At 43.6% G+C, this 12923-nt stretch overlaps 1 protein-coding gene across 1 annotated transcript in view; it reads left to right on the forward strand.

Moving 5' to 3' along the window:
- Slc9a9 (solute carrier family 9 member A9) overlaps window positions 1-12923 on the forward strand; it is a 559136-nt gene that overhangs the window by 541959 nt on the left and 4254 nt on the right. Inside the window, exon 18 of the mRNA XM_005366691.3 lies at window positions 1719-1743. Within this exon, the coding sequence (XP_005366748.1) occupies window positions 1719-1743 (25 nt within the window). The remainder of the gene's footprint in view (window positions 1-1718; window positions 1744-12923) is intronic.

The following is a 12923-nucleotide window of genomic DNA, read 5'->3' on the forward strand; positions in this document are numbered from 1 at the left end:
AACACAGGGTAATCTGAATGCTGATAGTGGCTACGCCCTCTCACCCTTGGCCTCTGTAGCAAAGAGTCAGATAGACAGATGCCCATGTGTCTGTATAGAAGTAATCCTTGTACCAGGCAGTGGCAGTGCACACATTTAATCTAAACACTCAGGAGGCAGAGACAGGAGGATCTCTGTGATTTCGAGGCCAGCCTGGTTCAGTTTCAGGGCAGCCAGAGCTGCACAAAGAAACCCTGTCTCAAATAAATTATAACCATGATACATGGATCAGCATCGGTCATATATCTGACTTACCTCAAGGATGCAGATGCAGCTGTGTCAAGTACCAGAAAGAGAAGGGAACTGGACATCAGAGAAATCGAGCTGGCAGTGGGCCGACTAGCAGATGAGAATGGGAGGGATGCTGTTGGCTTGTCCTGGGAAGACATGAATAGGTGTCTGCTCTTTCCAGGAAAGACACTAAGGAATAACAAAGAATCCACCCACGTCCACTTTGGTGAGCCAACACGTTGTGGGAGGTTACTTCCAGCATGAATGACCCCTGGGCATCTGTACCATTAAAATTCCCATTTCTGCATGAGTGATGATGACTCACAAAAGCTGCATCCGTTGAGCTCTCTGTCCAACTTGCAGACGGCACAAGGGTAAAGTTTGCAAGAGATTATAGCACGTGGCGAGTAACATAGGGCTCTTCTTTGTGCCCTTTCCAAGAAAACAGAGTTCCTCATTCCTCCTGAACAGCTTTCTCTCCACAGCCCAAAAACAACTCAGTATATCTATATCAAATCAATGAGTTATGGTCAACATTGCATTGCCAATCTCGTGTGTGTGTGTGTGTGTGTGTGTGTGTGTGTGTGTGTGTGTGTGTGTGTGTGTGTGTTAGCTTTGTCTTATTCAAAGACTCAGCACAGATATCTTACTAAGCAGTTTGCTAAATGGCCAAGAACAAAAAGTGACCATTGCATGTGGGAAATTCAGAAGGTGGCCTCAAGGACAGCTAGGAACTGTGAACAGACAGCAGCGAGAGAAGGCTGAACAAAAGTGTCATTAAAGCCCTGCTGCTCCATGTAAAAGCCCCACTTCTAAGCAGATACCTCACTTTTATAAAGACATAGCCACTCCTGGGTGAGGAGGGCCCTGATCCTCTAAGTGCTTGATTGGAATATCGTGCTGTGAAGCTGTGTTATTGTCACACAGTGAACAGTATCTTCTTGGGGACTTAGGGGAGAGACTCTGCAGTATCTTAGAAAGGGATCCAGCAGCCAGCCAAAGAAGTATGGTGAATTCTGCAGGGTGTGTGGGTGATGTCACAGGAGTAACTTGACTTAAGATGTTTGAAATATATTTATTTTTAAAAGATTCACTTATTTTTATTTTGTGTGTATAGGTGTTTTGTCTGTGTGTATGTATTGCACCATGTGTATGCAATGTCTGAGGAGTCCCGAGGAGGGTGTTGGAGCTCCTGGAACTAGAATTATACAGGGTCGTTAGCTACTCTGTGAGTTACTAAGAGCATCAAACCCAGGTCCGTTAGAAGAGCAGCCAGTGCTCTTAGCTGCTGACCCATCTCTCCATTCCTGAAATATCTAATTTCTAATACTCATAACTTCTCAAAGGAAACAGTGAAAAGTAATAATAGTAGCTACTATCTATTGAGTGAGTGCTGGTTATGGGCCCAGAATGGTGCTAGACGTTATGTCTATTTTCATCTCTTCTAGTCCTTTCCTTTATGAGGTCACTATGGTAAGTTATTTCCATCTTATAAAGTTCAAAGTTGTCAAAAATTTAGCCATTCATGGATAATCAGTAGCAAAGTTGTGATTCAAGCCTAGTGTGTCCTTTTACTTCCAAAAAAAAAAAACCTGTAATGTAAATAAATAAATAACAGACTTGGACCCCAGAGTAGTTAAGTATTATAGACTGAATTGCACTTCCCTACACTCCCTCCGTTGCCAAGAAAGACATGTGGAAGCCCTCACCTCGGGACCTCAAAATGCAACCTCATTTGTAAATAGATTGGTTTGCAGGTCTAACGAGCTAAGAAGAGCTGAGATCATACTGGAACAGGGTCCACTATCACAGGTCTCAGTCCACCGACATGAGAGGGTCAACTTCAAGGGCCCAAAAGACTTCATTTTAGCAAACACAGCAGGAGCTTCTGATGCAGTGAGGTGACCAGATAGTAGAGACTGGGTTTAGACTTTCTTCTAAAGATCCAAAGATGTAGATTAGATGAATTCTAGGGTTTCCTCCTGATTCCAGGTATGTCTGCTGGTTTATCTTGAGTCCATTTGCCCTACTTACGCTGGTGCTTTGGTATCTGAGAACGCTCACCTTTCCTTTAAGCTTTCCAACAAAGACCGATGCCCTTTCTCTGTCCCTGGATTGTCTGGATCCAAGGAGCCAAATAGATTTATCTTAGCCCCATGATAAGGAGATCTTATAGCTAAAACCAACCTCGGGGACAAACAAGATTGCCAGCCTTCTACTTTATCAGTCCTTAATCTGCCCTTGGTCTTAATCATTCCTGGGTTTCCTAACTCAAGTCTCTGGGGGAATGGGGATGAGTTTCAAGACATCTGGGAGCTCTGTAACATCCTATAAAATTGCATACAGATGATGAACGTGCTGGCACACTTTCAGAAATAAATCCTCTGCCTGGGAAGGTGGAGAACCATGACTGCAGGCATCATCTGACTTCCCAGCTCACCTGGCTGTGACCCTGGATGTTCATTTTGATAATTCTGAAAGACACTGTTTGATCAGGGGCAGGTCTCAGGCAGCTTGAGCACTCTGGAGGACTCTAGGAGGGTGACCATGGTATCAACACTACGGTCTTTGAATCTCTACAAACACCTTTATAAAAATGGGTGGAGCCGTTAGATAACAAAACCAGACATCCAGGGACACATTTCCAGCCAAGCCAGGGTTAAGCTGTCTCACAAGATCCGGATGACAAGTGGGTAGAAACACAAGCATCTGGATGGAAGGAAAGAGAAAGAAGCTGAGTAGTGGTATCTGGGAGAAGCTGGGAGCAGAAGCCCCTAAGAGGAGACAGCATCCCTGGAAAGTTGGGGTGCCTTTGAAACATGAACACAAACATGAAAGATGTCCAGGGAGTAGAGAGCACCCACTCTCTCGGGAGAAATGGAGAAGTCTCTGTAAGGCGGAGGGAAGGGGGGTTGAAGAGGCTACAGCAGACAAGAAACTGCAAGCTCTCAGGATAGATCCACCAAGCCAGGGGGAGAAGCTGCACTGAGTGGAATCTAAATATATGTGAGGTCCAGGTTAGCGGGGACCAGGGTGGGGGGCAGTAAACAGGCAGCAAAGCTCAGAATACAAGCTGATTTAATATTTAATGTCATGTTAAACAAAACAGAAGACAGACCCTGGAACTGGAATGGCTTCCTGAAACCAAAGTCTTTCCATAAGCTCAAAAAAAAAAAAAAACCCATAATTTAACATAAAAATGAACACTAAAAAAAAATGGCAGCCAGGTCCTAGGTAGCTCTTACAAAAAAATAAAACAGAAATAACATACACAAGGAATGTATGCTCAAAAATACAGCTATAAAGTAAATCAGAACTATACCATCACTCATTAGCTAAGTTAGAAAGCAATATGAAAATGATACAAGACACAAAAGAACATTAATCAGAATCATAAAAACTTAAACTCCAAAAATAAAGTCATTTTAAAAATCATGGCTAAATTACACAGAATATAAACCAAGTAAACAAAATGAATAATACCTTCAGAAAAAAAATAACAGCTGGTGAAAAGGCTAAAAATTTAAATAAAAAAAGAAGACTATAAAAAGAATTTGAGAGAAAGTGACAAATATCAAAGGTGAGCAAAGAGAATTGAACATCCGGGAAACTGGGGCCCCTAGAGAAGGAAGGCAAAACACATGCATGCCTTTTTCTGTTGTGGCAAAACAGCCGGGGCAACCAGACTACAGGAGGAAAAGGTTTTCTGGCTCCTGGTTGCAGAGGTTTCCACCTGCGCTTAGCTGGCTGCCCTGCTTTCGCCAAAGGTGAACATCACAACAGCGAGCCCAGGCATCAAAGAGGGCCGTTTACACGTGGTAGCCAGGAAGTAGGAAGAAAAAGAGAAGAATGTTAGATCAGAAACACCTTCAACATCTTGCTCCTGGCTGACCTACTTCCTCAGCCAGACCCCACCCTCTGCCATTCTTTTCAGTCATGCAGTGGTTGTTAATCCATTCGTGAGGGTAGTACAGTCACAACCCAGCCATCCAACATGAGTTTGGGGTCACCACTTCATATTCAAGCCACAAGAGCAAGGAAAGAGCAAGTTGTACGTCAAGAGACCGGTCCTGAAATAACAGGTTTGGAACGGCTTGTAGAGCATCCCTCATGCCTACGACCATCAGCCTGGAACAGACAGCATCAGACAAGTGTTAGTAATATTAATAAATTCTAAGGGAAAAGCCCTTTGAGCATCGAGGAGAAAAACACATGATTTACATTTTCATTATGCGTTCAGGAGCAGCTTCTTGTGTCAAAAGAAAGAGAGTGATATATTTAAGATACTCAAAGAAAGTAAGTCAAATGATTTTATTTCCAGAAAAATTGACTTTCAAAATATAATGGGCACTGATGTTATCAATATACAAGAGCTCAGAGAATATTGATCCCATGAGCCTTTCCTGAGAAATCGATTGAATAACACGTTTCAATCTAAATGACTTGTGAGCGCATTGACAGAAGATTTGATGGGGAGCATTTGGTGCACAGTACTTGAACAGCTAGGACTAGGGAAATATTAATAGCCACACATTCAGGCAATATAAATAAGGGACCGCTATCTATCATTACTATAGTGTTTTGTAAATTGGAAACTAAAATACAAAAGAGGTGTTAATGCAAAAAAGCAGAATATGCAAAAAATTAACATTTTGGGTAATTATTACAGTGGCAACAGAAATATTCTGTGTCTGCTCTGTGTGCAGTATGGGAGATAACAAATGAATAATTATGGAAAATTCTAATTATTTTCATCATGTTCTGAATAATTAGAAACTGGTACTTCAGGTGGAAGTATCCGTAGGAAGGCAGGAGATACTGAACCTGAAATACATAAGGGTCGCTAATAAAAGCAGACTATACACAACCTCCCCCAGCTCCACATTCAACCATATCAAATTAGTGTCCTAAAATTAGCTAGGAGAAAAGTACTTGCCCCATGGATATATATGATGAAGCGCTCCAAACCAGACTTCATATGTATGTATGTATGTATGTATGTATGTATGTATGTATGTATTTAGTTATGTGTATGTGTGTGTCATATGTATGTGTTAACTATTTGTTTAACTTAAACAGGAAGATCGATGTCATTTACTTCTATTCCACTGTATGTAGCAATCTGGAAGTATCAAGAGTCTGGTTTTGAAATACCACCTTTTAACTAAAAGAAAATAGGAAATTTCAGAGAAATCTTTGATCTAAGGTATGAGTCAAGATATGTATAAGATGAATCTAAAGACAATAGTCATACAGATGATAAGAATGATGTCAAAGATAATGAAACTGGAAATAGAGGTAAACAGATCTCTATGAATCTGAGGTCAATTCAGATCACTATGAATGACAGCCAGGGATACATAGTGAGATCTTGTCTCAAAAAAAAAAAGAAAAACGATACCAGAATCCTGTCACTAAGACTCAGGAGGTGTCTTAAAAGACTCATCAATCAAAGATGGGTCAATTTGAACATCAGCAATAATAACTAGAATCAAATAAATTTAAACTTAGCACTTCACAATGATATTTAACCAAAAACAATGGTCACTTTTAGAAACACTGAGGAAATGAATCCTTATGTTAAACGCTGGCAGACACATGGAATGGCTCGGGCGTGTCTTCCATGGCAAGTGCCCCACCGAATGCACCAAATGAATGAACGCCTCTTTAAATAGTCTACCTATTAAAACTACTCTAGAGATAGAATTTCATTAGTCTGAAATTCCCAATATGCATACAGATAACCCGTTTTTTACCTGTCAGTCAGTCGGTGACTGCTGGGACCACACCAAGGGCAACAAAAGGGTAGGGACAGAGCTTGAATCTGATCCACCTGGAAATAGGCAGGAAGTGCCCAGGGCAGAAGAAAGTTTGACTTTCACATGAGCTCCAGTCAGCACAATGCAGACTGTGGGATTGCCCGAGGTCAACTAGATCATCAGCAGGTAGGCTGGGAAAACACCTGAAAATGTTGGGGAGGAGCCCAGGAATCAGAAGACGTACACTCTTTTCATAGAGGGCAAGAGAAACTGTAGTGTGCAGAAATGTACTTATCGGTGATGAAACTATAGTGCAAACTGCAGAACATTGTTCATATAAAAATCAGGACGTCAGGTCCCTGTGGGAGGAGAGGGACACTTGGATGAAGATGCACCACGGGCAAGGGATTTTGCAGGTGAATGGCCAAGTTGTGTTTCCAAGTGGGCATGGTTTCTTGTTTTATGAAGATTTATTAACCTATGTGTTAGATTTATAAGGTTTGCCAATTCCCTCTTCCTCTCTATAATGAAAATTCTTTTAAAATATAATCAAGCGTGCTCACCTGGTAACACAAGGCCCTGAGTTCGATCCTCATCACTAGAGGGAAAAAAACCAAATATAATAAAGTTCTTGCCATCAAGGAGGTGAGAGTCTAGAGTGGGCAATCGTGTTGTAAACAGTTTTGAAGCAACATGGCAATGCTTTCAGACAGGCAGATACACGTGGTGGTCAAAGCTCTGTGGACCTGAAACCGTTCAGCAGGGCAGGTCTAAAGAAGGCTCCTGGGAGGAGGAAGCACACCACTTGGGCTTGGACAGCCTTCTCCAGAAGGATATGTGAGGGACAGAACTCAGAGACTAGACTAGAGGGGCCTCAGCAGGAGACTATGTGAGGGACAGAGCTCAGGGCCTAGACTAAAAGGGTTTCCGCTATCCTGGCACTGGCTTCCTCTAGGCAATCCAGGGCCCTTGAAGGTGTTTATTCAGGAATTTGTTTCTTCCTGCAGTCTAGGGCAGTTTCCTCTGAATGGAATGCACAAATGTTGAACAAAAGAGCATATGTGATTCTGTGAATGAATTAGTGTCATCTGCCTTTCTATTGTTTTAAGCCAGAACGTGACATATGATCTGGGGGGGGGGGGGATTTTGTCCTTTGATTTTTCTTCAGAGTGGCTGCTGTGAAGACATGGCTCCAGCCAGCCAGTCTCTGCAAACACACTGCACAGCTAGAATTCCTCTTTCAGCCAGGGAGCTGAGCGATGGAGGAGAACCCTTCCTTCCATCTGAACCCCACATGCCAACTCTGCACAATGGCCCATTACATGCTTAACCATCAAGGCAAGACAGTGAGCATCAGATGATACAATCTGACATATCCAGAGGGAAGAGGAAGGACACAGTTTGTTAGGCTGCATTTCCCTAGAACCAAACAGAAAGTGTGTGATGTGTATACTAAAATCAAAGAACAATTGGGGGTGTGCGAGTCTGGGTGTCCTCTGCTAGCCCTGCTCCTGCATGCTCTGCAAACAGAACTGCAGGGCTCGGACGGGCGAGAGCCAGAACATGTAGGACCCAGGAATTCTGCAGGAACATAAGGGCTGAGAGTCAATTTGGCATCCAGTCCAGCATGCACTTACCCTTCTCACCCACCTGGCATTCATCCCTCACTATCTCTGCTGGCAAGCTGGCACTGGAAGCTGAAAGTACTCAGGAAATGCAGTTAATAGTGGGTTAAAAAGACTGGAACTCAGAAAGTTGTCTGCTCCCAGGCTTATTGATTTATAAAATGGGACTATAGCACCCGCCTCTACTATCGAGAAAACAAGATAAATGGGAATACTTAGAAATGAGTGGGCAGAGTGTTCCTAAAGACCTGACCTCGAGACACGCACTTTTCTCCTGTGTAAAACTGGGTTCTGGCAAGCATGTCATCCATTTACCAAGCCAGTACATCACAGGCTCATGTGAGTGCTCCCAGAAAGGACAGAATTTTCTTCCACACAAGCCAAGATCTGATGCTCTGATAATCCAAGACCAACATCAAGAATTCATTGTCTCAGGCCAAGTGTCTGTATCGTCACTCAGAAAAGATAAAACAACCATCAGAGGCCATTGCGTAGACATGGGCTCAGGGCCAAGTAGGCTGCTTCTTGCCCTCATCCTGAGCTTTGTAAATGTGTGGATAAAAAAGGTATCCTCATTGCCCTCCCCTGTAAGGTTTATAGGAAATGGTGGCAGTATGTATCCCAAAAAGACTCCACTGTGTTCCAGACTTGCCTGATCCTTGGTCGGCTGCATTGCTTGTTAAAATAATAATAATCATAATCATAATCATAATAAAAGAGTCCCTAAAAATTAATAAATAAAGCCCAAGATGGTGGCTCATCCCTGTAATCCTAGCACATGGGAGGCTGAGAAAGAATGTCTGTCATGAATTTGAAACCGACCTGGTTCCCAGAGTGAGTTCCAGGCCAGCTGGTTAAATGACAACACCCTTTCTGGAGCTCCAGCGCTTCTGAATCCGAATCTCCAGAGATCTCTGCACTCAGAATGTGTAACAAGGTTCTCTAGGCGAGTGGAGTTCTGAGGCTAATTTTAGGGGACACAAGGGGCGCAGCTGGGAAGGAGCGTTCCACCCCCTCACGTCACTGTCACCCAGATTCAGTGTCCCTGTCTTTCCCTAGTTTGGTACATAAGAACAAAATTGTATGACAAGAAACAAGCTTACAAGGATCTCAAATCCAGACGCAAGGGCTGGAGATATAGATGTCTTATTCCACTATGACTTCTATAACAAAATACCATAGACTAGTTGGTTTCAAAACACATAAATTTATGTTCTCACTGGTGTGGAAACTGAAGATTTAAGAGTAGATGGCAGCATGGTCAAGTTTTCTGAGGACACTAATCCCAGCATGGGAAACCCACACTGATGAGCTCATGACACATGCGATGACCTCATGATATACACTGATGACCTCATGACATCCCACTTAGCTCTTAAAGCTTCTGTCTCTACTTACCATCACATTGAAGCCAGGACTTTTAACCAACACAGGACTCTGAGAAAGAAAACAAATCTAGAGTCCATACAAAGGGGTAATGGGGCTTTAAAGGGGGAAGATGAGCCGGGTCTTTGCTTGTCACCGATCTGTGAAAAGTCACTTAGACAAGGCTCAAACACCAGTGAACATCCATTAGTTGGAGCAACTTAAAATGAATAAAGCATAATGATTCCCAGTAACCCAAGCCTCAACACAAAACAGAGATGAGAGGCTTTCCTGCGGCTGGGTTCGTCAGTTGTTAGTGCAAATGGATACAGAATTTTGCTCTAGTATCTCTGGCCAAAGGAGAAAGGCATTTGCTAATGGTCTTTCCTATTGAGTGTGCGTTCAATCTCAGCCTGGGTTCCAGCTTCCGCTCATTCCTGAATCAAACCACTAGTGCCTTTGAAAATGAGAAAAGCCCCTGGTCTCCCCAAGAGCTTAGCATTTTGTCTCAGCGCACTCTCAGTTTACAAGGGAAGCAAAAGTAGCCATAGCCAAATGCCCCTTGAGGACTCTGCCTCCCAAAACACACACCAGAGCCCTAATGAGAAAAGTAACACATTCTGCAAAATCTGCTGTGGAGGATTTTTTTGTAGATCAAAAGATTTTTCTTGCTTTTTAATAATTCAGGTAACCTTGGAGATCCAGCTGCTTTTCCGATACTGCTTAGCAATGAAGAACCAGAAAGTTGCTGCTTTCCCCGATTTCACTCCATCATTTTAGTAGGCAGGTCCAGTTAGTCTGTCTCTAGGAGAGGGCAGAACGCTGTGAAGAAAGAGTCCACAGTCTCAGGCCAGGTCTGCTGGGTTCCCCTGAGCCTTTATCTGCCCTCACTTAGATGGTGTCTTTATTATTTAGCAATCATTTATTGAGTGGTTAATACTATCCACAAATAAAAGGAATAGCCCTGCACCCAAGGGTGCTACAGCCTGGAAATGAAGCCTTCCGTCTTCTCACACATCACTACTCGGCTTCTGTGGGTGCTCATCTCTGTCTTGCACTAGTGGTGTGTGTGATCACAAACAAGTGGGAGGGAGGGAGTGGGGTGGGGTGGGCGAGAGAATGAAGCACAAAGGTAATTTCTTATTTTGTGTCATCACCACTCTTCCTGGGATCGCCACTGTCTAATAATACAAGCTCAAGTTGTTCATTTGACCTCTCTTGGCCTTCCATCCTCAGAAAAACCTCATGCATCAGCCTTCTCGTTCTTCTTGGGAACTCATGCAGAAGCTACTTCTATCCCTCACCCCACACCACCTTTGAATATCATCCTGTACCAGAGGCAGAGCACATCCTATACAGCCATCACTAGGCAAACAAAGATGTTGGGGAGTACACCCACATCTCTGTGGCAATGCATGGAGCTTCATATCTCCCATCATTCAAGAGGTCCTGCTTTCTGGGGTTCACACCACCACAGAATAGTCAGAGGGCATCACATGCTTGCCAGGAGTTGTGTGCCAGCAGAGGCTCCCTACCACTTCCTCCCTCATCCCTTCCTGCTAGCCCCTACTCAGTAGTTTTCAATCAACACAGCTGTCCACGCACAAGATCTGCTTCAGAGCCCGTAAATCCCAATGCTGCACCAGTCCTGGAGTGGCAGCCGTGTTTGCCCTCACTATTGATCCGCACTATTGCTTAGATAAGGACTAGAACCACAAAGACAAATTCTATAAGTCAGACAAATGTTCCAGGCCCGGTGGGCAAAGGCATGGAATCCCAGGTGCTTGAGAGACTGAGGCAGGAAAACCACCAGTTCAAGGCAAGCATAGGCAACTTATTGAGACACACCCCCCTTCCGCCATCTCAAAATAAAGGTAAAAAGCAGGCTAAGGGGTGTAGCTACCTCAATGGTAGGGTTTCTTCCCAACATGAATGAAACCTTAGGCTTAATCCTAAATACCATAAAAAGTAGCAGAGACAGGTGGATCTCTGTGAGTTCGAGGCCAGCCTGGTCTACCAAGGGAGTTCCAGGACAGGCTCCAAAAGCTACAGAGAAACCCTGTCTCAAAAAACCAAAAAAAAAAAAAAAAAAAAAAAAGAATAATTGTAAACCCTGTCCAGAAGGAGCTAAATGCTTCTGTTTGGTTTAGGTTCTAATATCCCTCCCCCCCCAAAAAAAACCCTAGAATTTAGCCTTTAAGGGTTTGCTCTAGAAGTATTGTTCATAATTTCAAGAGGTACTTCATCAGGATTAAAAGAATGTTTTTGACATAACTTTAAATTTGTGCTTTACTTAAATAATACTGTTTTGTTGATTTTGCTTCTCAGCATGCTGAGAAGCATGGTAGAGGTTCCCTGGGCCTCTCTCACACTCCTAGAGCCTTGACCACGGTGGCACCCCTAGAATACTGTTGAGGTACAACCACTTAGGCCTCCAGAAACCAAGTTGGCTCGGTGTTCCTTGCTCTTCAGTTAGCCAGTAAAAAGTCTTCCCACGGATTTTCAAGGGCCCATGTGTATGGTAAACCCTGACAGGACACCATGTCCTGCCCTGGCTCAGGAGGGGCTCCGCTCACCAGCACAAAGGGACTCCAAAGTTCACTTTTAGAGAACTCTGTGGATCACCTGCCATCCCTGACTCTGTCTTGATAAGTTCCCAAGGAGTTTGTGGTGGTTTATGGCCCCCATAGACTCATGTGTTTGAATGCCTGGCATTACAGGAGGTGTGACCTTGTTGGAGTAGGTATGTTCCTGTTGGAGGAACTGTGTTGCTGGGGGCCAGCTTTGAAGTTTCAGAAGCTCAAACAAGGTCTAGTGTCTTAGTTCACTTTCTGTTGCCCGTGTAACACGATGCAGAACTCTCAGCTCCTTCTCCAGCACCATGTCTGCCTATATGCCACCATTCTTCCCACCATGACAATAATGAACTAAACCTCTGAACTGTAAGCCTCCCCAATTGAATGTTTTCCTTTAGAAGAGTTGTCATGGTCATGGTGTCTCTTCACAGCAATGAAACACTAAATAAGACAGAGAGGTTTGGTAGTGGATTCAAAATTGCAAGAGGTGAGGGGCATGGAGGGATGGCTCAGCCATTAAAGGCTAGGCTCACAACCAAAGTTGCCAAAGAAAGACTTTAGGTTATATAAAATTATTATATCTCTAGGCCTTGATCCCTTCATCCAGAAAATGAAGGAAATAACACTCTAATGAAAATTAATAGGATATCATCAAGGGCTTTCAGATTTGTGTATGTGCTTACAAGATGTGACAGCAAAGGCAGTCTCTGAAGGATAATTTCTTCCCTGCCCCTAAGCTGGTCTTACCAGCCGCTCAGCTTACAGAAAGCAAGCTTCCCGTTTACATGGGGCACTGCAGACTGGCTTGTCCATCGTATCAGTCATTTCCCTCCCGGCACGCCTAGGCTGTGTTCCCAGGATTCCCAGCTTCATTGATGCTTTACTGTCAAGTGATCTGCAGTCAGAGAGGACCAGAGCTCCTCGCTCTGTTCCTATAGCAAGTAGGTAAAAGGAGGGGAAGAGGTGTTCTCCAGGTATGGGTGGTTCCTACAGACATCGTTATTGATAGGTTGGAGGGAAACACAATGGCTTCAGATGAACAGGTTTTCCTTCTAACTGGTTAGAGCACTTTGGGATGAAGAGATGGGAAAGACAGGTGCTAGACAATAGAACAAACCTAGCAGCAGCTGATTTATATAATTTTGTATAGAAGTGTGCTGATGTATAAAGTGATTGTATTGAATACTGAAAATGAAGAATCTTGGAGAACATTCCATGTTGACTACCCAATTCTGAAATAGCTGAGCATTTTGTGGAAATACCTCTTGCTTCTTTGTGGAAATGACTGCTCTCTCTCTCTCTCTCTCTCTCTCTGTCTGTCTCTCTCT

Source organism: Microtus ochrogaster, unplaced genomic scaffold (assembly GCF_000317375.1).
Source record: "Microtus ochrogaster isolate Prairie Vole_2 unplaced genomic scaffold, MicOch1.0 UNK12, whole genome shotgun sequence".
NCBI classification, from domain to species: domain Eukaryota; kingdom Metazoa; phylum Chordata; class Mammalia; order Rodentia; family Cricetidae; genus Microtus; species Microtus ochrogaster.